The sequence below is a fragment of the Chanodichthys erythropterus genome, chromosome 17, assembly GCF_024489055.1.
Source record: "Chanodichthys erythropterus isolate Z2021 chromosome 17, ASM2448905v1, whole genome shotgun sequence".
Taxonomy (NCBI): domain Eukaryota; kingdom Metazoa; phylum Chordata; class Actinopteri; order Cypriniformes; family Xenocyprididae; genus Chanodichthys; species Chanodichthys erythropterus.
In genome coordinates this window covers 49,548-75,000 of record NC_090237.1, presented here as the reverse complement: position 1 = coordinate 75,000, position 25,453 = coordinate 49,548, and the positions used below count along the sequence as shown (strand labels likewise).

The 25,453-nt window shown below is 39.8% G+C and overlaps 1 protein-coding gene across 1 annotated transcript in view; it reads right to left on the bottom strand.

Annotated features, from left to right (window-relative positions):
- Positions 1-25,170, bottom strand: part of lsamp (limbic system associated membrane protein) — a 171,204-nt gene extending 146,034 nt beyond the window's left edge. Inside the window, exon 1 of the mRNA XM_067365730.1 lies at positions 25,106-25,170. Coding sequence (XP_067221831.1) covers positions 25,106-25,169 — 64 coding nt within the window. The 5' untranslated portion in view covers position 25,170. The remainder of the gene's footprint in view (positions 1-25,105) is intronic.
- Positions 25,171-25,453: the final 283 nt, after the last annotated feature.

The following is a 25,453-nucleotide window of genomic DNA, read 5'->3' as shown; positions in this document are numbered from 1 at the left end:
CTCACGAAAGGCTCAAGAACGAGTCTGGCTCATTTAAGACTCGCTTCAGCTCCGACACCCGCTACCCAAGAATCTGAAACTTTATCCGTTCATCCGCCATATTAGCGTTGTGACACTGTCACATAAGACGCATGTTTTATCCGCTCAATATATATATATATATATATATATATATATATATATATATATATATATATATCATGATGGTTTTATGTATATTTGAGTTTTAATTGGGTTACATGTTGTCTTAGCCATTTTATTCCTCTTACGTATTTTAATGTGTGTATGTCTTTAAATGTGTGTGGGTCTGCCTGTCATGTGACTGATCACATGACAGGAATAAGGAAGTAAGCCAGCATAAAGGAGGCAGCATGGCAAACAATCATCTTTCAGCACATTACTAGGACTCTTAAGGACTGTTTTATGGTATGGTGAAAATGGACTCCCTGCTTTTAAACGTTAAAAAAGTTTTTCTAGTTTTATTGTGTTGTTTTAAGTTCCATGTGGAAATTGTAAATACACTTTATTTATTCACTTTATTTCTGTTGTCTGTCTCATCTTTTTAAACACTCCAAAAGCTCACACAGTTTAATTTGACCCCATTTCAATTCATGTAAAATTGACCAATAGGGCCGATCGTTACAGCGTCAGTGGGGAAGTGAATAAAGAAACATGTGAACAGAGATAAAAACAGCTGATCACTGGATTTCATCCATACCAGACAGGTCTAGAAAACATTTACACGCTTAACGACTGGCTGAAACACTCTAAGACTGAACTCAACACACAGAGGAGTTTCTGAAAACAGAAGTCCGAGCTGAACTCAATCTCTGCTGTCACGTTCCTGACGATGGACACAATGAGATGACACGGTACGACTACAAACGCTTCACGAATCGCTCTCTCGTCGTGGTCATGTGACCGCACAGCATTCGTGACTCAGGAATGATCACAACAGCGGAAACATGCAACTGACAGACGGAAAGACTGCGCAAAAAAAAAAAAAAGTTCTGTCATGAAACTCTAGATGACACAGGCTGATCGGTCCATAACTCAATCTGCAGATCGATTCTGCCAAACCAAACATATCAACACTGTCATCCTTTACCATGAGTGTTAGCATGACAGAAATCAGCTTTAAAACAGCCGGTAGGGGAGGCTGCTGGAATCAAGCACGCTAGAAGTGAGTGATGAGACGTACTCCGCACATGCTCAGTAGCTCTCTCTCTCTCTCTGTGTGTGAATATGACAACAACAGAAGGCGTTTCTGAATCTGCTGTCACTCTGGATTGTTGACTCACACATACGACAAACTCTCACTGTCACTGGCGGCTGCTGTCCAGGATTTTATCATGTCTGTGAGGTCACGGTCAATAATACTAGTTATGAAATAAAAACTACACTGAAATACTGAATTAAAATATACTTTAAAAAAAGACTTAAAATATGAAAGACTCTTCAGCTATTCAGGATATTTTATTAAGTCATTAATGTTAAAAATCACTGCTGGTTTCTACTTGGTGACAGAGATTTCATCCAGCAGATCAGATGTACTAGACTGAACTCATTTACACTCATCCAGATCCAGAAAGACACAAAGTTCATCATTCAGAGCTACAATAAGAGATTCTACAGCAGTGGAAGTGAGAGAACAAGAAGAGAACTTCTTTATTAAAGGTGTCCTATAATGCTTCTTTCACAAGATGTAATAATTTTCTCTGGTGTCTCCAGAATGTGTCTGTGAAGTTGCTCAACAACAACAAAGCTGGAAAATCTCACGCAGCCAAAATGAGGAAAGTGTTCAGCCTTACATTGTTCAAACCGGAGTCGACACTGATGGAGAGACTCAGGAAGAAGTTACAACTTTTAGACGTTTCTGAATGGTTAGTGGATAAATGTGCTGACCTCTGTCTGGTGTGAAATGATCTGCACAGACATAAACGAATTTAGACAGATTTTGGGTTGCATTAACTTAAAAAATAAAATGAATCCACTGTGTCCTCAGTGGCTCAGATGTTGAGAGAAAATCAAGACACTTATTTTCACTCTTACATCCAAAAACAAAACAGCAGGATTGCTTACGAGCTGCTCGGAGAAAATGGCAGAAAACATACAACTCTCTGAGGACGGAAACTATGGTAACGCAGGGCTGTCAGTCAGCGGCCGTGGGCGGGGCTTAAGCCGTGTGATGTCACTGCTCAGAGATTCAAAACGGCTGCTCTAATGAGACTGCTTTGGTTTAATGGGGAGTGGGTGGATTTTTATCATCCTATTTATGTCCAAACTCCATGTAAAAGTGGATTTTGCATAATAGGTGCCCTTTAATACTCTGAGGTCTGAGGGTATCGCCAGTGTGAAAGAGACTCAAAATACTCCGTTAATGGTGCACATACAATTAAGAGTTATACACCATTTTAATCTGTGGAATGTCTTCTTTCATTTGTGTACACTCAGAGTAAAAACAAAATGTCGTGCTTTTTGTAAAATAAAGAAAACTAACATGATGCGTGATCTCTCTTATGAACAACTGAAAAAAGCACAAATGTCAGGGCATGTCAAAACTTCTCCAGGGTCCCAAAAATCCTCAGACCCCTGAGGGTTAAATTGAATTTATTTATGGGAAGATCAAATTCAATGACAAATAAATGAAACTTAGTGTTGATGTTTGCTCAGTAGATTGTAAAGTATCAGAGAGCGCTGTGATTGGCTGCTCAACCAATGAGGGGCGTGTCTGACAGGAAAAAACACTAATGAATCCGGCCTCATTTCATCTGACCTGTTGGTTCGTTTCTGAAAGTATGAGCGAAACATCTCAGTGTTTATCTTGTGTGAATATATTAACCGTTGGATTAAATCCCATTAAACCTGCTTTTCGCCTCACTCTAGTGCTCCAAAGATAGAAAGAAATGCATTGACCTGAACTGTATTTCACTTTAGAAATAACTGCGGATGTGACCAGACTGAATCCTGGAGCGGAAGCAATGAAAGCTGACGTGACGGAGGAAGAAATGGGCCTTTGTGTCTCTGTGAAGCGCCGCCGCTCGTCTGCTGTCACTCAGAGTTTGAGCTTCATATCGTACGCTCAAACTGGCTGTGACTGGCTGAAGTGCTCAGAGACTGTATGAAGGAGCGTTAGCGTTCAGACGTCTCTCTCCAGCTGTGCTGCTCATTTCAGATCCGTCCGAAGGTGCCCACTGAAGTACTTCGAATGGTCAAACGTATGTTGTCTTTAACATTCAGTCAGAAGTTCTACATTGTGCCGCTGAATTGGAGAATCGAAGGCTTTCGTGTCACAAACTGATGTGATGTGAAGTAATTTGGCTTGAATGTTCCTCCCGCATTCATATAACATTACTATCTGTAATCACGTGCAAACCAAACACAATGTCATCGGAAAGGGTTAGGAGTGGAAATCACACATTAATCACAGAATTTGACCAGATCCACTCTCTAAATCCCTATTAACATTTGCCATTGATGTGCTATTTATTTAGGATTTAAGGTGGATTATTGTCATCAGTTTAACCTCAGGGATTTCTCTATTCTATATAAACCTGATGTCCGTGTACAAACACACTAACTCTGTGATGCTCTCGTAGTTTCAGCATATTTGATATCATTTGTTCTTGTCAAACACTGAACACAATCTTCTCAAAGGGTCAGTGTGATTCATTCTCTTCACTTGAGAGTATTCAAATGTTTTCTGCTGTGAAATAATATTTTCTAAGCGGTTTTATGTCAGCTGTGATTTATTACTGTGACGGCTCAGATGACTGAATCAAATCTTCTGTATATTGCAGTCATTATGATCACAGTTTGTAATGACCGCTTTCATGTCTCAGAACTGTACATACTTTGACACAGTCACCTGTGATAACAGATCATTCTGTGGTGAAGAAACACACATTTTCTGTGAAGCTGCTTTGAAACGATGTGTACTGTGAAAAGCGCTTTACAAATAAATATGAATTGAACTTGAGAAGAGTGTAGAAGCGCCAACATGTCGAGATTATGATCTGCTGATGAGAAACTCCGGACTGGAGTGACCTGAAGACGGAGCGGATTCACTCGTCAGCATCTGTTGTTCTTTCCTGCTCCTCCTCCTCTGCACACATTCAGCTGTTTCCTCCTCCAGAACAACAAAAGTAGCAGCATGAGGAAAAACTTGATTTATTACAGCGGCGTCGGTCCAGTGCTGCTTCCAGACTTTAATTCACGGCCGTCAGCTGTCTGGAGAATACGAATGAACGTTGAGTGCGGCCCATCTGCTCCGCCTCGATCTGCTGTCTCATCGATAAACTCGATCTGTTTAATCAGTGAAACGCATTCAGGCTTCAGAAGGACAGTAATAAAAGCCAATGACTTCTGATGACTCTGGAGGAGTAACAGTGACACACGTCCTGTTCATAACCTCAGTTTAATTTCTGTGCTCGGTCAAATTACATAATTAATTAATCAACTAGTTATGACTTAATTTCAGTGGGTCATATACATTTTTAGGATTTTATTTGCATCAGAAAACACTCATAATGAAGTAGAAACTCTGAGATTCACTAAAGAGAGTTTCTGAGTTCAGTAACAGAACTCATCCTACAGCAAAAACAGAGTCATAATGCAGCAGACTGTCTGTGGTGCGACACTGTTGTATTGTCTGTTATGATGCTGCCAAAGACACACACACACACACACACACACAGATCTCTAGACATCAGCTCATTGAACAGTGAAAAAATTCATTGATTAATAATATCCACATCTTCACAAATAATTTGCCACGTCCATCAAAGGTTTTCCTGAGAAATAAATAAGCCTCTCACTGTTCCTCAAAACATCATCAACATGTGAAAGAACATTTGAGAGAGAAATCAAGCTCCAAGAAAATCTCTTCTGCAAACAAACACTCTCAAAATCTTTTATCCTCCATTTGCCACACATAAACTCATTAACATGAGGAATCTGTCAAAGGAACCATGGAGTCACACGTTCATGTTACACCACCACATCAAACATTACAGAATCCCACAATGCACTGCGTGTCTCCATACGTGACCACTGCAGAAACTTCAGGGAACGTCAGAACTTCACTGAAGAACTACAGAGATGCTTTATTCAGACTGAAAACATGATGAAATGAACCGAAACCAGACGCCACAGCAACGGACGGGCTCTTTGTGCATTTCTGATCGGAGGCCAAACTCAGAAAACACGTCTGTGGAGTCCCAACAACACACGCATCGAACACATCGAGTAAAAGATCTACAGAAAAACACCAACGAGGAGCGCAAGTGAACAACAATCAAAGAGAAGCGATGTGAAAGTGACGTGACGGTGTCCCATACTCTGAATCTGTGCTCTGCATTTCACCCCTCCAGGTGCACACACACACACACACACACACACACACACACACGGATCCGTTTATTTGCTGCGGCGCCCGGGGAGTGATTGGGGGTTCGGTGTCTCAGTTGTGGGTAATGAGAGAGGAAGAGAGCGCTACAATTCCTGCCGCTGCGGAGAGAAATCGAGTCGCCCAGGAATCAGGTCTCCTTTAGGACCCAGAGTGATCCCATTGGTTTTTTATCGGGTTATAATGAGCATTAATGTCTTTTAAATTACATGGTTCATATACTAATATATAACTGAAACTATAGGTTGTGAAATCAAGCATTTCTCATTCTTACTGTAGGTGTTTTTTGCTTCCAGTATAGTTCCCAATTACATCTTTCAAATTAATGATGTTTGTGTGTACTTGGCATGACAATTCATTTATTAAAAATTAAAATAGTAATATTATATACTATACCACATTGCTATTGTTGTGTAAAATCAATAATAAATTACTTTTAAAGAACATAGTATGTTGCAACAATCCTTATCCTTATAAAAAAAAATCATTTTTAGGCATGGTTGTGTTTATCAGTTTGTTTTATTATGCGATACATAGGCGTTCATCGATTTCTCCGGCACTGACACTCGAACCCGCGACCTTTGGGTTACAAGTCCGACCCTCTAACCATGAGGCCACAAGCGATACAATACATTCTCTGTAGAGTTCGTCTGTCTTCTACTGGTGCTTCACCAACCCTTATGAATCACAGTCTGACTTTGGCTCTACAGCTGCTGTTTCTGTTTACAGCGCGTCGTCATTGGCTCGGTTCTGACACACACACACACAGGTTTCTGAGGTGTAGGAGAGCTCTGAGCCAGCTAGCATGAAATTAACGCTGTGCAAACGAATCCTCGTCACAGGATTACGAGCCTGAAGCTCAGCAGAGAGAGTGTTAACACACAGCTGTGCTGTACAACCTTATCTGACAGACACGCTAACACTCCCTTAAACATACTGTAGAGCGACGACTCGCGTTACGTGATGCTGATCTGGGTCACATTAGAACTGTCAGCCGCACGAGTTTGATTAAAAGTCAGAGCTGGTCTCTTTTCACCGCAAGGACACTTTCCCACTCAATCTACACCAGGAACGACTCGGAGAAGATAAAGCCAGCCGACGCTCCTCACCGACACTAAAGCAGAACCTGAGACTGTAATGTATGACAGCTGAGCATCTGAAATCAGACCCTCGTCCAGATCACAGATCACGTTCTGCAGAAGGTCAAACTTCAGAGGTTCGTCAGGGAAAGTGTCTCAGCACATTCAGGTGAATTCACATTTCTGTGAACTTCCTCACATGTTCAGGTTAATGCTCTGCTCAGTTTACAGAGGAGGGATCCGTTTCCTTCAAACATCGTCCCTGATTATTCCAGAATCGTAATTTGCATTTAGAACGGACATTATTTCAAAAAAACCCTCTTGACTTCTGGATCACGAGTCTCTTCAAGGGCCTTTGAGTTCAGAACCATCCAGTGAAATCTCAAAAACAGCTTTTTAGAGCGGCAATTAAAAGAACGAGATCTTGAAGATACTGAAGAAGAATCATCTGAAGGAAAAAGGGGAGCAGAGAGAGAGAGAGAGAGAGAGAAATGACAAACAGAAAATAAGATGTGAAGTTAAAATCATTAAGAATTATCTTTGAAAAAACATAATTGATTTCAGTTAGCTTGTTGCTATGGACACGGAGTGTTTGTGTGTGTGTGTGTGTGTGTGTGTGTGTGTGTGTGTGTGTGTGTGTCACAAAGGTTTCCTTTCAAACCAACATCATGAACAAACACAAACTGAACACGCTCAAGCAGGAACACACCAGACTGTCAGATCCATTCAAGACATCAGAAGTGTAACGAGGGTCAAAGGGTCGGTTTGGCCAAAAATGATCGTTCTAGGTGTGACGTGATGGGCAGAATGATTGTGTTTGGGTGAACGATCCTTTTAACTGCATGTGATCCGTCTCAAACTCCACAGATCCCCCAAAATGCACCAAACACAAAACGCCAACCCATCATTATCCTCCTATTTATAATGTCTCTAAATGGCCACCCCTGATGTGTGGATCTCCGCTCTCATCCGTTCCTCTGAACGAGCTCCTGTGAGCACAATGATGCTGATTCTCATGTCCGCTGGAGTGGAGAGCAGCTAACGCATGACATGTTGCTTTAGAGAATTAGCATATAAATGAGCTCGCTGCTTATCACCTCTATTTATGAGTCGATCCTGTTCCTCTCCAGCATTATTTCATCTGTGAGGGACGACGCTCGTCTCAAGCACAACTCTGACACTTCTGAAAAACTGCAGCTGAATTCACAGGTTAAAGGTCCAAAAACACCAAATAAGAAAACCAGACTGAGCAGAAGCGACGGCGCCACTGTCAGACAGAAATGAGCTTTACACGCCGAGAATACAGTGAACAGAAGTACTGTAAACCTGAGATGAAAATCCTTCTAGAGATGCAGGATATATCGCCACCATATCAGTATGTTCATTTTTTATGTTATCGTTATCGGCCTGATAAGGCATATTGATATATTAAAGCCGATAAATAATGTATTATTTCCTTCAGCTGAGATGCTTTAGATGACTTCACGTGAGTGACAGCTGTCAATCAAACTTGAGTGACAGCAAAAGTGAATTCGTCTCTACAACGCTTAAACTCACATTTCAGTTTCTGACGTGCAGAAGTTTGTGCCAGCTAATGGAGTTTATGTTGCTTCTGCGTTATAATGACTGATGAGAGTCATCGAAAACACGTTCATCTGACATGTGACGGTCGTCCGCATCCATCAGCGTCTGTATGTTATGATTAGATCGAATGAGCCGATCGAAAGATCTGGAATATTTTATTCTTCAGCAGATGTTCAACATCAAACTCTCATTACATCAACACAATCTGAATTTCCTCTGTTTGGCAGAAGCTCTTCGCTGTCGGGCGTTTTGTGTTGTTTTGCTGATCCTTCTACAGCAGAGAAAAGGCATAAAACTGAGTCAGTCAGGTGAGTCGAGGACTCGAGCGCTGCTCCACAAGCGTAACTGTGATATCAGCTTCAGTTTCACGCGCTGTTCCCTCTCCGAGCGTCTGTCAGGTGAGTTTAGAGGAAAAGCCCAGAGGTTTAGTGTCCTACATCCATACGAGAGTGACAGAGAAACAGGACAGTGCTTTTATTCTGGGCTTCTGTCTGTGGAGACAGAGAAACACGTGTGCAGCGACATTACTGCGTGTTTCATGAATAATCACTCCATAAAGCCTCCTGTATCTCAGACACACGAGTGAGAGAAGATGAGAAATAAAAGAGAGCTCCACACTGGTCAGATAATCAATAAACTGATGAATTCATTGAGCTCTCTGGCCCAGTTTAGACTGAGGTTCAGAAAGGCTGTCAGGTGACTTAGGGCCGGTTCACACAGAACGATACACTTAGTCCTGGTTCACTTAGAGTTCACATTGAGTGCATTCTTATAGTCATGTAAACGCACTAAACCACTGAAGGTCATAAACAGCTTAAGAATAAACCGATCGACACAGCAAAATTTTTGCCCATTACCCCAAATTCGCCCAGCATATAAACATGTCCTGAACGCATCCTTATACGGCAGATTTAAGCACATCCAGACAGCGAGTGTTTCATGGTAGCAGAGGAGAAATATATCACAGATATGTCATATATAAATGTGTTCTCTGTTCTCATCTCGTGCAGCCAAAGCACAAGCCGTACAGAACTTCAAATGCAAGAAGAGGACGAGTTTCTCACTGACATTTTAAAATACTCTGGGTTTTTTATGCTTTAACATCACAACTTACATAATAAAAAGATGCTCTGAGAGAAATACATGGATGCTTACATTCTGACGTCCCCACCAGGGAATATCCCCACGGCTTTTCACTGTTTAACGTTAGGGGGCGCTATTACGTAACTTCTGAAAGAGTACAGAATCCCCAGATCAAAACACAGGAAAAAGGGAGCAGAAACAAGCGATAAAAGAGATTTTCTCAGCTTTTTGTTCATAATGTTGCTTTTTTATGTAGCTTACCCACATTCAAGTGTTAATAAAAAAGAATGCATGAAACTAGAATAAAACATTTCTGTCTTTTTGTTTTGTTTAAAAAGCAGAGGCTCTTTCATTTGACATATTGAATGATATTCAGATATTCATACAACAAAATATTCTGGGGGCCGTGAAAATGTGTGAGAATGATCAAAAATGCTGGTGGTGGCTGGCAGCTTTATTAAAAAAACGCGGTTAATACAGTCTTGTAAACACCTTTTACTGGCATTGCCAGGTTATTGATTTGCATGTGAACTGGTAAATCAGGTTATTTCAGTAAACTTATTTTTGGTAGTTATTGGTGTGCATGTAAAGGTGCTCCCTGTCATTTCGAACACAGAACCTGAAGATAAAAAAGGCTTTTATGAAATATTTTGCAACTGAACTTTCTCATCATCTGTGTGCTATCCTGTGTGCTAAATGTATGTGCGCACAGATGATGGTATTTTCATCAGCTGAAAACACGTGAAGAGCTTATAACATGAGTAAAGGAGTCAAAACAGCAGGAATTCTTCCGTTACACACAGAAACGAAGATCTGCTGCGAGGAGACGGCGTTTCCGACACCTGTGCTGAACTGTGATGGACAACACCGCGACTATGATGAGAAAAAACAGCTAGGCTTGAGCATTCTTTTTCTTCGTCTTTGGTCCGTGTTGTGTTGATATTTCATACCGCACCAGAGTTGGATGGTTTGGTGCGCAACAAGGTTTGAATGGCAGCGTTCACACTTATTCAGATGAACCGCACTAGAGCTATCGCACCATAGTTTGCTTTAATCCAACCAAACCTGTCAAGCGTGAAGAGCCTTAAACAACAGAATCCTGCAGTCGTGGGTCTGTGTCAAATGTCAGTCATTGTGAAAAAATGAAATCTGTTAACATTAATTCAGTGTTTTTTATGCCTTGTTGACCTACATCAGATGTGCATTTTTATCCATGAAGAACAAGACTATTAATGACTTAACGTATTTGTCATCATGATTCCTGACCCTATGCAAAACAGTTTTCGCGGCTCGAACCCACAGTCATTAACTACCAGAGAGAGAGAGAGAGAGAGGTATATACGGGTGGTCTGAGAATTCAAGGGTAAGATGTTTTATTTTACTCAACGCTCAGGAGGAAAGCGTGAGTCTATTTCAGGTGTAGAATCAGGTCATCTCCAATAGAAACGGGATGATGTGCTTCATCTTGTGGGCAAAATCTAGATTAAGGGAGTGAAAAGCTCAGTAAGATTTCATCTGTAATCAAACAGGATGATTTTTAACTGCACAAAATCACAACGGCCACAAACGAGCAAAGGTTTCAGCTGATTGTAACTGCTGCTTTCCAAACAAATCCAAGCGTGTCCATGAGGAAGAGAAGGAGTTTGTGCTCAAACTCTTTACATCTCATTGGCATATGTTCACTGGCAGACATGTTGTGTGACGTCAAGGACACCAAAGGCTTGATCTCAGTGAGATGCATATCGCGGGAACAGTTTCAGTGAATATCGACTTCATTATATTATTGACCTGAGAGGCTAATAAACACAGATCAGTGATTCAAAAAAGCCTGAAATATTACTATTTTCATTCATTATCAATGTAAATATTACTGTTAATACTATAAGTGAAATGACAAAATGCACAATTGTTTCATTTTTACTTAGACACTAAATACATCTGTAGAGTTTAACACACATCTGTTGTTTTTAATCGCTCTTTTAAAGTGTGTTAATGGCTGTAAACAACAAGCAGTGCTTTAGATGATCCGTCTGTCACATTAAAACCACCTGAAATAACTGAAGAAATATTTCAGAAAGCACACAAAAGTACAGTAAAGATGCATCTCTATCTACAGATTCAGGCTTATTTCTGCAGAAACATCTGAGAATCAGAATTGCATTTTACTTAAGACAGAATTGACATCAATGAACATCAAATGTTTCATGGTAGAAAAAAGTTGTGTCATTTCTAGAGACACAAAGCAATAACAGGCACACGACACACCATATAAAGATTAATTGGTCCGGTTTGACATAGTGTAATTTCGAGTTCTTTCACTCTTATTCTGTTTTTACTGCTGATGCTCCTTTTCTCTATAATGGCTTTTAGACATTTCACTGATTTGTATCTAAAGTAGATCCTGTAACAACATCATGTGAGGATGACGTCTGATTATCAGCTGGCATGTTCAGTCTTACTGTACTACAGTGATAAATTACCATGTTAAACTCCCTCAAAAACACACAGAACACCACTTAACGTGTGCAGAGACTTCCAGAGCTGAATCATGAGAAAATGATCTGACAAAGTTGTTATTTTATAAAACTGTGAAATATGTTATGACCTTTGATCATACACAAAATGCACAAATAACAACAAAACCACATTTTTGGTTCAAATTGCCATTTTGGTTCAAAATATTTGTTATTTAATTAAGAACATTAATTTTAAACATGTGCATTGATTTCAGTTAATAATATTTACATAATATCTCAATTGCTTGCAGTCTGAGACATCATTCTGGCAAAATCTTTTCAAGTAAAATGAGTCTGGCAAAAATTCCCGTGAGTCTTAAACTGCGGTTTGAAACCCACTGCGGTGCGTGGCTTCTGTTGATCTGATCCGTCTCAGCAGAAATTAAATATACATGTTTGGTGAGAGATATCCCTCTGTAGAGACCGCAGCTCTATACCTACGTGAATTAAACCAGCATCTGTTCACTGAGACAACCAACAGAGACAGACAGAAAGAACAAAAAACAGAAGAAGAATTATGCACAAGCTTTCATCAACCTGTATGGAAGGTCTAAAGCGGCCGTTCTCTCCACACAGACTCTGGTGGTTTCTCTAACAACTCGAGATACATTACCATACACTGAAGTTGAGCTTCCTTCCCTTCTTCATCTCACTGGAGCATCTCGTCTCACAGCAACCGTTCTGGTTTGATAACTCGCTCTCAAGAGCCGCGCGACTCTCTTTAGCAGTGGCCCCGCGGCAAAACCGTTTTATATTTTAGCTGAATTGAGAGCACTGCCCTACAGACGCCTCAGAACGCCCGCCGCAAGCCCCGAACGCTTGACTCGATAGACCCGAAGGAACTGAGAGGTGGACCTCCACACCTGTTGGTCAGGTTTACATTCACATTCATGCATTCAGCAGAGAGTTTCATCCAAAGCAACTCATAAGGAGCATAAGCAATTCATCACAGCAATATTCAAAGTGTACAATGCCAGGTTTAATAGAAAGATAGAGATGCGGTGAAATGCAAAGTGTGTGTGTTCTTGTATATATGGTTTATGAGGACACAAGTGAGTATAATGACACGTCCTGTGTCCTCGTAAACCAAATGGCTTAAAAAAACATACTAAACTGTATTTTTTTTTAATTAAAAAAATGCAGACAGTTTCCTGTGATGGGTAGGTTTAGGGGTAGTGTAGGGGGAGAAAATACAGTTTGTACAGTACAAAAACCATTACGTCTATGGAGAGTCCCCGTAAACCATATGTACAAGTATATGTGTGTGTGTGTGTGTGTGTGTGTGTGTGTGTGTGAGTGCAAGTGTGAGAGAGAGTGTGTGTGATTTGCACTGGGCTTAAGCGGTTTTCTTTTATCTCTTCTGACAAAATAATGGACAGCATTTGGAATTACCTGTCAATGTTTTTAAAATGAGGTAAATGACAGAATAAGTTCTGTTAACACAACCTCCGGTGGTATAATCAATCATTTAGTAGAGGTCTGACGTGAAAGAGGGACAGGAAGCCTGTACCTGATCGAGAGAATCATTTCTTATGTTCACGCATTAATGCTTGCATCGCGAGCTCCGCACCGAGTTCTGTATTGTCACGGCTTATTGCGCTTAATAACTCTTTAACATCACACATGTCCCGCTCTTTATTTTCTCATTCACGCATGAGTCTCTCACGTGTGTGACGGGTCTCCTGCTCTTCCTGTGGCTACGAGGCTCATCAAGAGAACTTTGTTCTTCCCTCTATAAAGTTTTGTTAGCGTTTTGTCTGCTTTGTTAGCGGGGATGGAGAGTTTACAGCGGTTGTCTTGTTTAGTTGTAGTTTAAAGTTGATTTTTGTTACTTGCTTTTTGGGTTTCGATGCATCTTACGGACTCTACAGTAGTGATGGGAAGTTCTTTTCCACGAACCGGTTCTTTCAGACAGTTCAATTCAATAAACCGGTTGAAAAAAAACGGTTCACCGGTTCTTTTACGCTCCGACGTAATGACGTCGTCTATCGCGGGCCAGGATGAAAAAACTTAACACATTCAAATATATAAAGTCAGTAATCATAACATCAGTCAACTAAAACATTATAATCTGAAGCGTTTCTTTCAATTTAGTTTTGCATCTAAAGCATCCAAACACATGACATATACAGGCAGTGATGTGCAAACAAAGTTTTACAGTTATAAAGTGAATAAATTAGTATTCATTCGAGTCCTCTCATAGCATCAGTTGTCCTAGTTAGCCGGTGCTGTGATGTTACTGTTCGGTAGCTTCAGATCACACGCTGATTCACGCATGCGCAGTATCATCAGCTCATCGGTTCTCAAGTCGGACACGTCCGAAAGAAGCAGTTCTCGGTTGTGTATGATCCGAAAACTGTTGCAACCGGTTCTACTCGAGAACAAGATTGAGATTCGAGAACCGCGAGAGCGATTCAACAGGAGTCGCTTGTTTGCTCTCGCTGTAGTTTGATTACATCATTTTTTATCTTTATATCATCTTGTTTAGAAATTAAATAAGCTGTCCATGGATTATTTATAACAAATAAATGTTTCCAATCTTTAAAAAAAATGTACTTGAAAGCACAACTGCACAACTTTCACTATATTGCTTTTTAAATAAAATTAATATTGAAAAATACATTTGTAGAACTATTTCTGAACATTAGTTTGGTCTGTGTACAAAATATTATGTTGATGTTGGCATGTAGTTTATTATGTACAGTATTGTGTACAGTATTTTATGCTATTAATCTGCTATGGTGTATTTGGAAAAGCACAATAAACTTTTTGTATTTTGAATTAAGTCATAAACATATTTCCAGTATGTTTTATATTATCACACTGTCCGATGTTCAACAAAACTTGACTAACATGCTTTTCATTCTCTTGAAAAATTGCACGCATGCACAGTATCATCAGCTCACCGGTTCTCAAATCGGACATGTCCGAAAGAAGCGGTTCTCGGTTGTGTACTGATGATCCGTTGCAACCGGTTCTTGACTCGAGAACGACAACGGTGACAGGCCGTGTATGTTCGTTCGTGTACGCCGCGCATGCGCACTCATATCAGCTGCTCTGCAGCTCGTGCCCATCATCATCAGTTCGCTCTTTACAGCAGGTTAAGTCACTGTATTGTTGGAGTAACTGAATAACTTCGGGATGTTGGTTTATTTCGAGAGGTAGTGTCAGGCACGTCAAAAAGTGAGTAACTTTAGTCATTTGTGGATTCGTGTTTGCTAACTGGAGATGCGAACTGTTTGGAACGATTCAGACCGATTTGGTGAACTGGTTCGACCGGTTCACTGAAAAGAACCGGTTAAAAAGAACGATTAGTTCGCGAACCGGACATCACTACTCTGCTGTTTTACAGATTACATTTTTTCATGTTAACCATTAAATATGTTCAATTCATGCAACTACGCTGATGTCACTATGTCCTCCTTTCATTTCTCACGACTTTGAGGCGGTCGTGACAAAAGTGGGGGCTCGTCCGGGATTTGAACCCAGGGCCTCTTACACCCGAAGTGACAATCATACTTCTAGACCCCTAGACTTTTTGGCCAGTCGTGACACATGTCAAAATCTTTAACCCCTGATGTTGATCTCAACTCATCTCTTCATCTGATCTCCACACAATCCTCGGTTCCTCTGAATGAGCTCCGAGGCACAATGATGCTGATTCTCATGTCCACTGGAGTGGAGAGCAGCTAACGCATGACATGTTGCTTTAGAGAATTAGCATATAAATGAGCTCGCTGCTTATCACCTCTATTTATGAGTCGATCCTGTTCCTCTCCAGCATTATTTCATCTGTGAGGGACGACGCTCGTCTCAAGCACAACTCTGGCATTGAACATAGCAGACACTTTCTTACCAAAAGCCCCTTATATAAGTGTCCAGCACATTAACGGCAGTGCATGAAGCAGAGAAAAACACAACAATTTCACAACCATTAAATCAACTAACTAACTTCAAGGAATATTCCTGGTTCAGTACAAGTTAAGATCAAACAACAGCATTCGAGGTATCAGGTTAATCACCTTAAAAAAAAAAGTATTTTCACTCATCGCTCCTTTTCTTAAAAAAATTGAAAATGAGGCATTTTCAATGGAGGTGAATGGGGTGTGGCTTTAAGCCGAGTTCAGACTGCACGATTTTCAAAGTAGTCGGGTCACTGTTCTTTTCACACTGCATGACTATCTTGGCCAGCATTCAGTCGCTGCTGTGTTCACACTGCACGATGGATCGGCGACAGAAGGTTTCACACTGCATGACTTTACAATAGGAAGAATCGCCGACAACTCTGTCTGGCACGCAAACTACTTTTCACAACCAAACACGTGCGAGACGTGACAAGGAAACAACGCGATATCACGCGTGCAGGACCGGAGTTGTTATTATTATTATTATTAAAAACGGTAGCCCGCAAGAAGCTTGCAATACAAGTTGCCTGTGCGCTGATTTGCAGCGAATATAAGAAAAAGAAAAGAAGAATATGGAGGAAGAAATGGTTGGGGAGACTGTGGATTGTGTGTTCTGCAACAAGAGTTGGAGGTAAACATAACTTTTCAATGTGCTGCTGTTGCGGATGGTCAAGCAAATGTTTGTGCTTTGTTTTTGTTTGATAGAATTGTAATGTTTATCTGAAATGAAGCCATGCTTGCTGATATTGTGGTCTATAACTCCTCCCCGAACTCCCCGCTGCTCTGTATCTTGCTCTCTCATTGGCTGTCGGTCATCGCCGATGTAGTTTTCAGTCAGAACACTTTCACACTGCAGGATTTTGAATCGCCGACAGGTCCAGATATTTAGCATGCCAAATATCTCACGGGTGTCGGCGACTCGTCTGTGATTCTCTCAGATCGCGTCTTTGCTCATTCACACTGCGTGATTGTCACTCGCGTGAACGAGCACCGATTTCCCTGTGATTTCGGGCATTTGTCAGCGATTTCTCAAAACCTGTCGGCGAGCCAAAATCGGGGCTAAAATCGTGCAGTCTGAACTCGGCTTTAGAAGCACCAACTTTTGGGCTTCACTTGCCTTATATGAAAACAGAAATGTATTATGTTCCTAAAAATCTTCACTTGTGTTCCACAGAAGAAAGACTCATGAGGGTGAGTAAATGATGAAGAAATGGTGGAGTAGTCCCTTTAAAGAAAAGCATTACAAGACGCTTCACATTAGACTCAACAAAAGTGAACGATGATCAATAACAACCATCAGAACACTAATCAGAGTTTTGATCCATCCCTTCCTCTGTTATTATGAGCAATCATTATGTCATTTTCAAACAGGATACACTTATTTATAGCAAAATTCAGATTTCATTAATCAGAATTTACTGCATTTAACCAGCATCCCGGTTGTTGTATGAGAAATGTACACACAATAAGTGCTAAACTCCAGATGAATCTCTTCTGACAGTCTCTCAGCTCCGGTTAACGAACCGACACACACTCCCTCCTCACTGGCTCGCCAATCAAACTCTATATGAACATTCTAGCCGGTTACTAGTTTTAGAACTGCTGAATATAAATGTACCTTGAAAATATTAATTACATGGCATTCAAAATTACTCTTGTAAACATCTACATATTTTCTTTTAAATAAAAACAATTCAGCGTAATCATACTGAGTGGGCTACATACTCATTACAATCTCTCCGGTCCAAATTAAATCACATTCAGAGTCCGCAGTCCTCCTGCTGTGACCACACAAGTGTTTGGGTCTGCTGATGTGCTTCAGTAGCCTGACATCGCATCAATTATTCACTAATGCTCACATCAGATCACGCAAATTAGATTTAAATTGGTACACAAACCCTGGCGAGACTCAGGTGAGTAGATACGGAGGACGCGGTGTTAGCGCTGGATGGTCTAAGGGTGAAAATGACTCAATATTAGGGCTGAACAACGATAATCACGATTAATCGTTTGCAAAATAAAAGTCTTCATGTAATATATGTGTTTGTTCTGTGTATAATAATTATGTATATATAAATACACACACATACATGTATATATTTAAGAAAAATGTTATATTTATATATAAAATATTTATATTTAAATATAATATTATATAATATAATATAATATATTTATACATGCATATATTTCTTAAATGATTAATCGTTGTGTAGCCCTACTCAATATCAAACAGCCATCTCCAGCCATCATGTGACACTGAAGATTGGAGTATTGGAGCTTCGCCATCACAGGAAAACTTCATAACATAACTGTTTTTGACCTTTCTTTCAAAAACAAAGACATTCTTACTAATACCAATCTTTTGGAGAGTGAAGTACTGTAGGCAAGGCAGTTTTATTGGTATAGCACGTTTCATACACAATGGTAATTCAAAGTGCTTTACATGAAGAGGAAACAAATACATAATAACAGTAAAAAAAACATTTATTTTGTTTACTGTGTTTCTAGCAATATAATAATTTCTTTCATACACACATTGAGACATCTCATTTAAATCAATAATCAAATTCAGCCAAACAGCCCAGTCATGAATATTCATCCTGGAAGGTTTGCTTCATGAATATTTACACCTATTTTCCAACAGTTTTGCCAAAGCCATTTTCTCTTTGCCAAAAGAACTAATAAGTGAATCTATTTATTGATTTTCCTTCAGACTTTAGTGTCCTACATCTATATGAGAGTGACAGAGAAACAGGACAGCGGTTTTATTCTGGGCTTCTGTCTGTGGAGACAGAGAAACACGTGTGCAGCGACATTACTGCGTGTTTCATGAATAATCACACACACTTATGTTTGTTTGACTATACTAGACATATAAGGCTAGATTTACTAACAGCTTGTGCCAGCGCAAACCCTCTTTAGGTGTTAAAAAACTACAGTTGAGATTTACTAAACACACGCAGTGAAAAATCTGCTTGTCTGAGACCCTACGCTAATTTGAGCTGCTCTTGGTGGATTGCGTTGGTCATAATGGAAATGAGCTGCTGCGTCTGCGTTCTTTTATTTTCGCATGCAGTGTCAGTAGATCAGCCGCAGAGCCTTCCACTCCCATCAGCGCTTTTATGGGATTGCAGTCTCACGCTAATTTACCATTTAGTAAATCTGGCCCATAGACTTCCACTGTTTTTATTCCACTGTTCTGTGTCCTAACCTGACTTCTGACCCCTAAAGATAACACTCACAGAAACCTGTGCGAAATGAATATAAGCCTTTTAACAATGAGCTCTGGCTCACTAGTCTGTGTTCAACAGGTTTCACTGATAATGAGGACATTTTGGACCTGACACACACTCACACTCACACACACAGAGCGGTTCATCATTTCCATACGCTGCTTCTTAAAGCTGATGTTCAGCCTGACTGGAGTTATTCAGTGGTGTTTCCAGTAAACTGCAGTGCTGCTGTTGGTGGAGTTTGACAGTCAGCAGCTCCATTCAGCATCAGACTCTCACGCTCACAGCAGAATATTCATGCTCAGGTGTGAAGACCATCTGTGAAGCTCAAGCATATGGATCTCTCCTGTCACAGCAGATGGACCCTTAGCAACTAACACATCCCGTCTCTCATCGGCGATGCAGTCACTGTCAGCCCTTTACAGGTGCGTCACGTCACGTCACGCTAACAATGGTACATGCTGCTCACGTGACGCTCACAGCTCAGGAGATCAGATGATGTACTTTCAGGGTTGTGCACCAGTCGAGCGGCTGCCATTGAGATCAGAATCTGACGGATATATACGGCTCCAGCTATTACTGACCTCCTTCATTTAAGCACGTATATCTGCTTCTACTGCACAGACGACAGAAAACATGACGAGTCTGACTGTCATTGGTTGCCCTTTACTCACACAGTATCACATCCACCCTCAGTGTAAAGAACATCAACCTTCTACTCCAGCGGCATCTAGTAATCTAATGAGGGCTGGACAACACCACCACAATCTTATTTCATGATAAGACTGTTGCAATACATGATGGCTGCAGTGTTTAAATAACGCTATAGGTTCATTCCGTGTCAGATCAATCAAATTGGCTCAAATTTTTGATTTTGTTAATATATTTTTTTCTGTATAAAGACAAACATAAATAATGATTAAAATATTAAATGTCACAGATGTATATTTACAGAGTAAATTTTCAGTGGATTTTTGGTACTCAGAGAGTTATGTTTTATGCAATTCTTTTGATAGAAGGAGACAAGATATAGTTTAAACATTATTTAGTCTTCAGATATTCCTCCTTAGACACAATAAGTATCATCTGTGTGCAAAGTGACCCACATTTGGTTTTTGATCAGTGAAAATGGGTAAAATTCAACTATTTGAACATGGAGCTGCTTTGAGATTCTCATATCTATGGGACTGAACTATACAGAGCCTTAAAAATGAAGATTTCAAAAGAAAATTATATTAAGAATGAGAATCTAGAAGGATATTAAGATATCTTGAAGTATCAGTTGTATGAAAATTGACCCACATTTGGTTTTTGACCACTGAAAATGTGTACAATTGACCACATTTACTCATTGTCATTTTGACACCTTCTACAAAACAGGAATTTATGGGAATTTATAAGAATTTATAAGAATTAATTAGAAATTTTGGGATAAATAGATATATAAATGTATAATATTTACATAAAATGATATAAAAACATAAATATAAACATTTTGTTTGTTCATAACATGACATTTCTTTTTCTAATTTAGTAAATATGTAACAAATATTTTGATTGCAGCAATTGTTATGTTTTATTTATTTCAGTGTCACATGATCCTTCAGAAATCATTCTAATATGCTGATTTAATACTCAGTTATTATCAATGTTGGAAAATATTTTTTTGGAACCTGTAATACTTTTTTTCAGGATTCATTGATGAATAAAAAGTTAAAAAGAACAGCATGTATTCAAAATAGTCTTTTCTAACAATATCACTTTACTATCACTTTTATCAATTTCACACATCCGAGCTGAATAAAAGTATTAATTTCTTTCACAAAAAAAAAAAAAAGAAAAAAATTACTGACCCCAAAATGTTGACTGGTAGTGTATATTGTTACAAAATATTTCTATTTTAAATAAATGCTGTTCTTAACATTTTTATTCATCAAAGAATCCTGAAAAAAAGTATCACAGGTTATAAAAAATATTAAGCAGCACAACGGTTTCCAACATTGATAATAACTGAGTATCAAATCATCATATTAGAATGATTTCTGAAGGATCATGTGACACTGAAGACTGGAGTAATGATGCTGAAAATTCAGCTTTGATCATAGGAATAAATTATATTTTAATGTATATTAAAATAGAAAACCATTATTTTAAATTGTAGTTATGTTTCACAATATTACAGTTTTTTCTGTATTTCTGATCAAATGTGCATGTTATGGACTGGGGGAATGCACAGTGCATGCAGGGGGTGTGTCCTCAATAGCCCTGCTGTAAGCAGTAAGCAGTGTGCTGTGTGAATGTCAGGGTAAAAATTCCACTGAAATTGCATTAAATCTGGTTGTTTTAACCAAAATTATGCTGCAAGATGTTTTTTTCAATTACATTTAAGTGCCCTGTTATAGGCTAACCTGCAATTTTGCTAATTCCCTGTTTATTCCCATTAATTCCCATTAATTCCCGTTAATTCCCATATATTCCTGTTAATTCCCATGGAAAGTTTCCAGCTTTGAAAATTCCTGGAATTTTGCAACCCTAGTAAATATACATATGTGACATTTAATATTTTGGCTTTCCTTAAATGAAAAAATATGAACAAAATCAAAGGTCGGGGACCTCTGGCTGATTGGACACGGAATGACCCTCTTGTGCTAATACTACACACACGATGCGAAGCATCAAAAGCAGATAAAACTCATTATAATAAGCGATGCTGTCTACACCACATATGACACAACGAGTCTCAGAATATAAACCCCATAATTTAACCGCAAAATGTTTGAAATGTTTGCATAATCTGACCCTCAAGAGCACTGCCTCACTCCCCTGTGTTTGAACAGGTTGCCATGACAACTGCGCCTGCCACCCTTCCTCTGAAGCTGTGTGATATCTGAATGTCAGGAGGTTTCTGTGCTTGACAGCCACACACACGGTGACCTTCATGTCTGCTGTCCCGGGTCAGCGATCCCTCGAGATGCTCAACAAGACAGAGGTGGAAGGTTCAGGAAAGTTAGACTGAACTACAGAGTGACTTTCCCAGCTGTGAAATCATTGACACTCATAGATGTGTCTGAATACTCTAGTAAACAATATTCACAACAAGATTTATTGGTCTTAACTGATGATCAGCGAAGATGGATGTATTTGACCGAGGCTCGTCTTTATGAGTTTCTGCCCAGACATTGCTCTGATGTGTTTCTGTTTCTCTTGTTGTCAGTAGTTGTTGGCACTCCTTTCGAGCCAGACACCACATTTTTCCCCTCAAACTCTTGTCCAAACAAGATCAGGAATGTTAAACATGTATTCTGGCATCATAATGACACCTTTCAGAATCTTCAATATGAGGGGAATGAGCAAAACAAACACCATGTTCACTGTATGGACATTCCCTCCCACACCAAACGCAGCTAAATAAATTATGAAATCAGAAACTTACCACTTATATGCTTTTATATCACATATTAAATAATTAAAAAATTAAGGAAGCACCTGAAAGACAAAGTATCTGTGTCTAACAGGACGAGTGTCCTCACTGGGGCTGCGTGATACTGAAGATATACAATAACTTCCTAAAGTGAACAGCAGTGTTTTACTGCAGCATTACATTAAAACTAAGGGTCATTTTAATGCCAATGTAAACCAGTCCTACAGTAGGTTTATTCACAGAATTTGAATAACCAAATGTAAAAAAATGAAACACTGCTTAGTCTACAAAAGTCCCATGAAGAGCAGTGAGTGATTTCCTCTTAGTCTTTTGTTGTTTGATTAACATTACTGAAGCTTTAAGAGCTGCACAGATCCAATATACTGTTACACACCAGTATATTGCTAAGACATAACTGACTGTGTTTGCATGAAATCTCACAAAGATGGGCAAATTGTGCGTGTGTTTGGTAATATTAGCCGCGGAAGAGAACTGTAATCGGGATCACACACATTGTGAGAGGCTTATTGTATTTAATAACATTAAGGACAGGTATAAAAATCATCCAGTTATCGTATCGATATGCATATATCGTGATATGTCCATTGTGATAGTTCTGCCGTTGAGTTTTCCTCTCTCTGGGCTAGAAATGAGAGGGAGAAAACAACAGACACACACTTCCCACACACACTTACTAATACATTTTAATGAACACTAAAAAGGTGTTCTTGAAAGTGTACAAAAACAGCATACACACTTCCATAGTCACTACAAACTGCATGAAAACTACAGTATTTATTCACAGTTTGGAAGTGAAATACCACTAATTCACTTTTGTGTTATTCAAGGAGGATCAAGTGATCTCCTTCTGGCAACTAAGATAAACTCTAAATATATGAATATATTTATGTATTCTAAATCTTTAATGTAATCTCATATTTCATCTGTTTTGCTGATAAATGTGTCAGCTCATGATCTGTGAGGTTCATCATCATATATCGACAGTGTGTGAACGCCTCTGATTCTGCACAAACAATCACAATTAACTACTGGTAAAAAGAGTCAATCACAGCATCCTATTAGAAGAAGAGGTTAGGTTAGGCTACTTCTTAATTCAGAACCACTTAAAACAGCAACAGCAACACTCCATCAGTCCGAACGCTGCTCAATATGTTTGACTTCTACCAGCTGCTCAATTTCTCATCCTCAGATGAACTCAATAGATGCACTTCAGTAAACATTAATGAATACAGTACGGCATTCCTGGGGATTGACCACAACAGCTCTTCCTCCTGTGCACAACTAACTAACACTCAGGTTTGAGAGGGTTTCCAACCTCTGTGCAGAAAGTCAATAAACGGATGGCCAAATGGAATCAGTCGCTCCCAGAGCAGAATTCATTTCCTTCCCTGTTCTCTTCGGCACCCATCAAAAGCAAACGCTGCCTGACCGGAATGGATAATGACTATAGCTCGAAAGCTCGAAACTGCATGCAAATCAGTCTGTGAGTGAATGTTCGAGTAAATACTGTAATGATTTGCTATGATTTTTGATAAGAGTTCTAAAATGGAGAATCGTGGAGATCAGTCAGTTCACTATTACAATATGAAACTTTTTGCTCATTCTTCTCAGAGGGAATGCGATGAGTTTGATCCTGTGACATACTGAATGAGAAGAATTATAACTGCTCTTATAACTATGTGCGTACACACACAGTACATGGAGATATGCTCACTAAATAAATGTATTTGACATGTGTCATGCATCTGCTAAAGATTAATAATCATAAACCAAAAAATGAGATCACATATCCTAGTGGCAAAAAATATTATTCCAACCTAACCTTGCTAAAGGATGAAATGCATGTAGGCTCATACCCTGGTGAAACTGATGTGTAATGAGTGCATGATGAACTCCCACATTGACCCGGTCCAGCAGAGACCCCTATGGGCGGCTCATTCAACACCCGCAGAGACAGAGACAGTCAAGGCTTTGGTTTCATCTGTCACTGCTCCTACATTTCTACAGCTACAGCATGAACTGAGGAGCACACACACATTTAATGGCAGCAGCACATGAAGAACAGGAGCAGATGCAAACATCACACACTGATTCTTTCTAATCAAAAGAGCATTGCTTTTTCAGCTTGCGTAATGGCAACTTCATGGAAGACAAAGAAAAATCTCGTAAAGGCATTGCTAGGCTGATTTAAATGAGAGATAATTGAGTGTCTTTGGGTTCCAGAGTTACTGTGCATCCTAATGAGCGCCCTCTTTATCCTGAGAGCAAATCAATGGCACTAATGGACATAAGCAACATCATCAATAACATTAGAAAGAACGAAACCCAGAGTTATTGCTCAGGCACCTTAATACACAGCACTACACCTGAGGTTTATCTTTGTTTGCTGGGTTTTTAAATCAAGAGACATTATGAGTGTTCCATGACACAGTGACACAGGACCTGTTTGAAAGCTTCAGTCTTTTGCGGTTCAAAGGTCCTGCAAGGACACACGCAGGCAGTTCTGCATCAGCTGCTGCTGAAGATAAAGCGCATTCCTCACTGGATCTCCAACAACAATCATCATCTCGACACGATAGATGTGCTGTTTCTGATTCAGATCGATCTCGGTTCATATCTGTCCTCAAAATAATCAGCTAATTCGTGTCTCAAGCTGAACAAACTCTGGGCAATCCAGAGACAGAAGAAAGTGGAGAATAACCCCGGCTATCAGCAGAGTTATCTGTCCTGAAACATCACTGGACCGAAGTTCTCACATCCTCTGTTTATACCGCCATGAACACACGCCTCACGAGAACGCTCTGTGCTGCAGAAATAAAAGATCATGACAAAAGCATCACATCAGATTCTTACCTTCAAATCCGAAGAGTACGAAGAATCCCGGGATGAAGATCGAGTGTATCCAAAAGCAGCTCATTTCGCCTGGTTCCGATGAATACAGATCTGCCCCGTCCCCGAGTGTGTGTGTATGTGTGTGTGTGTGTGCGCGCGCGCGCGTGCGTGCGTGTGTATTCTGCTTCGGCTCGGTTCTGTTCGGTAATGACAGCGGCTAGCGCTCGTGCTCGGATGCGGATGCTGCAGAGCTCCTCTGATGTTTCTCTGGTGCTTTGCTGCCATCTAACGAAAAACGCGAATGAGACTCATTAATGATGAAAGACACGTACTGGTCCGCCTGTCCTCTTTCATTCTCACGAACACATC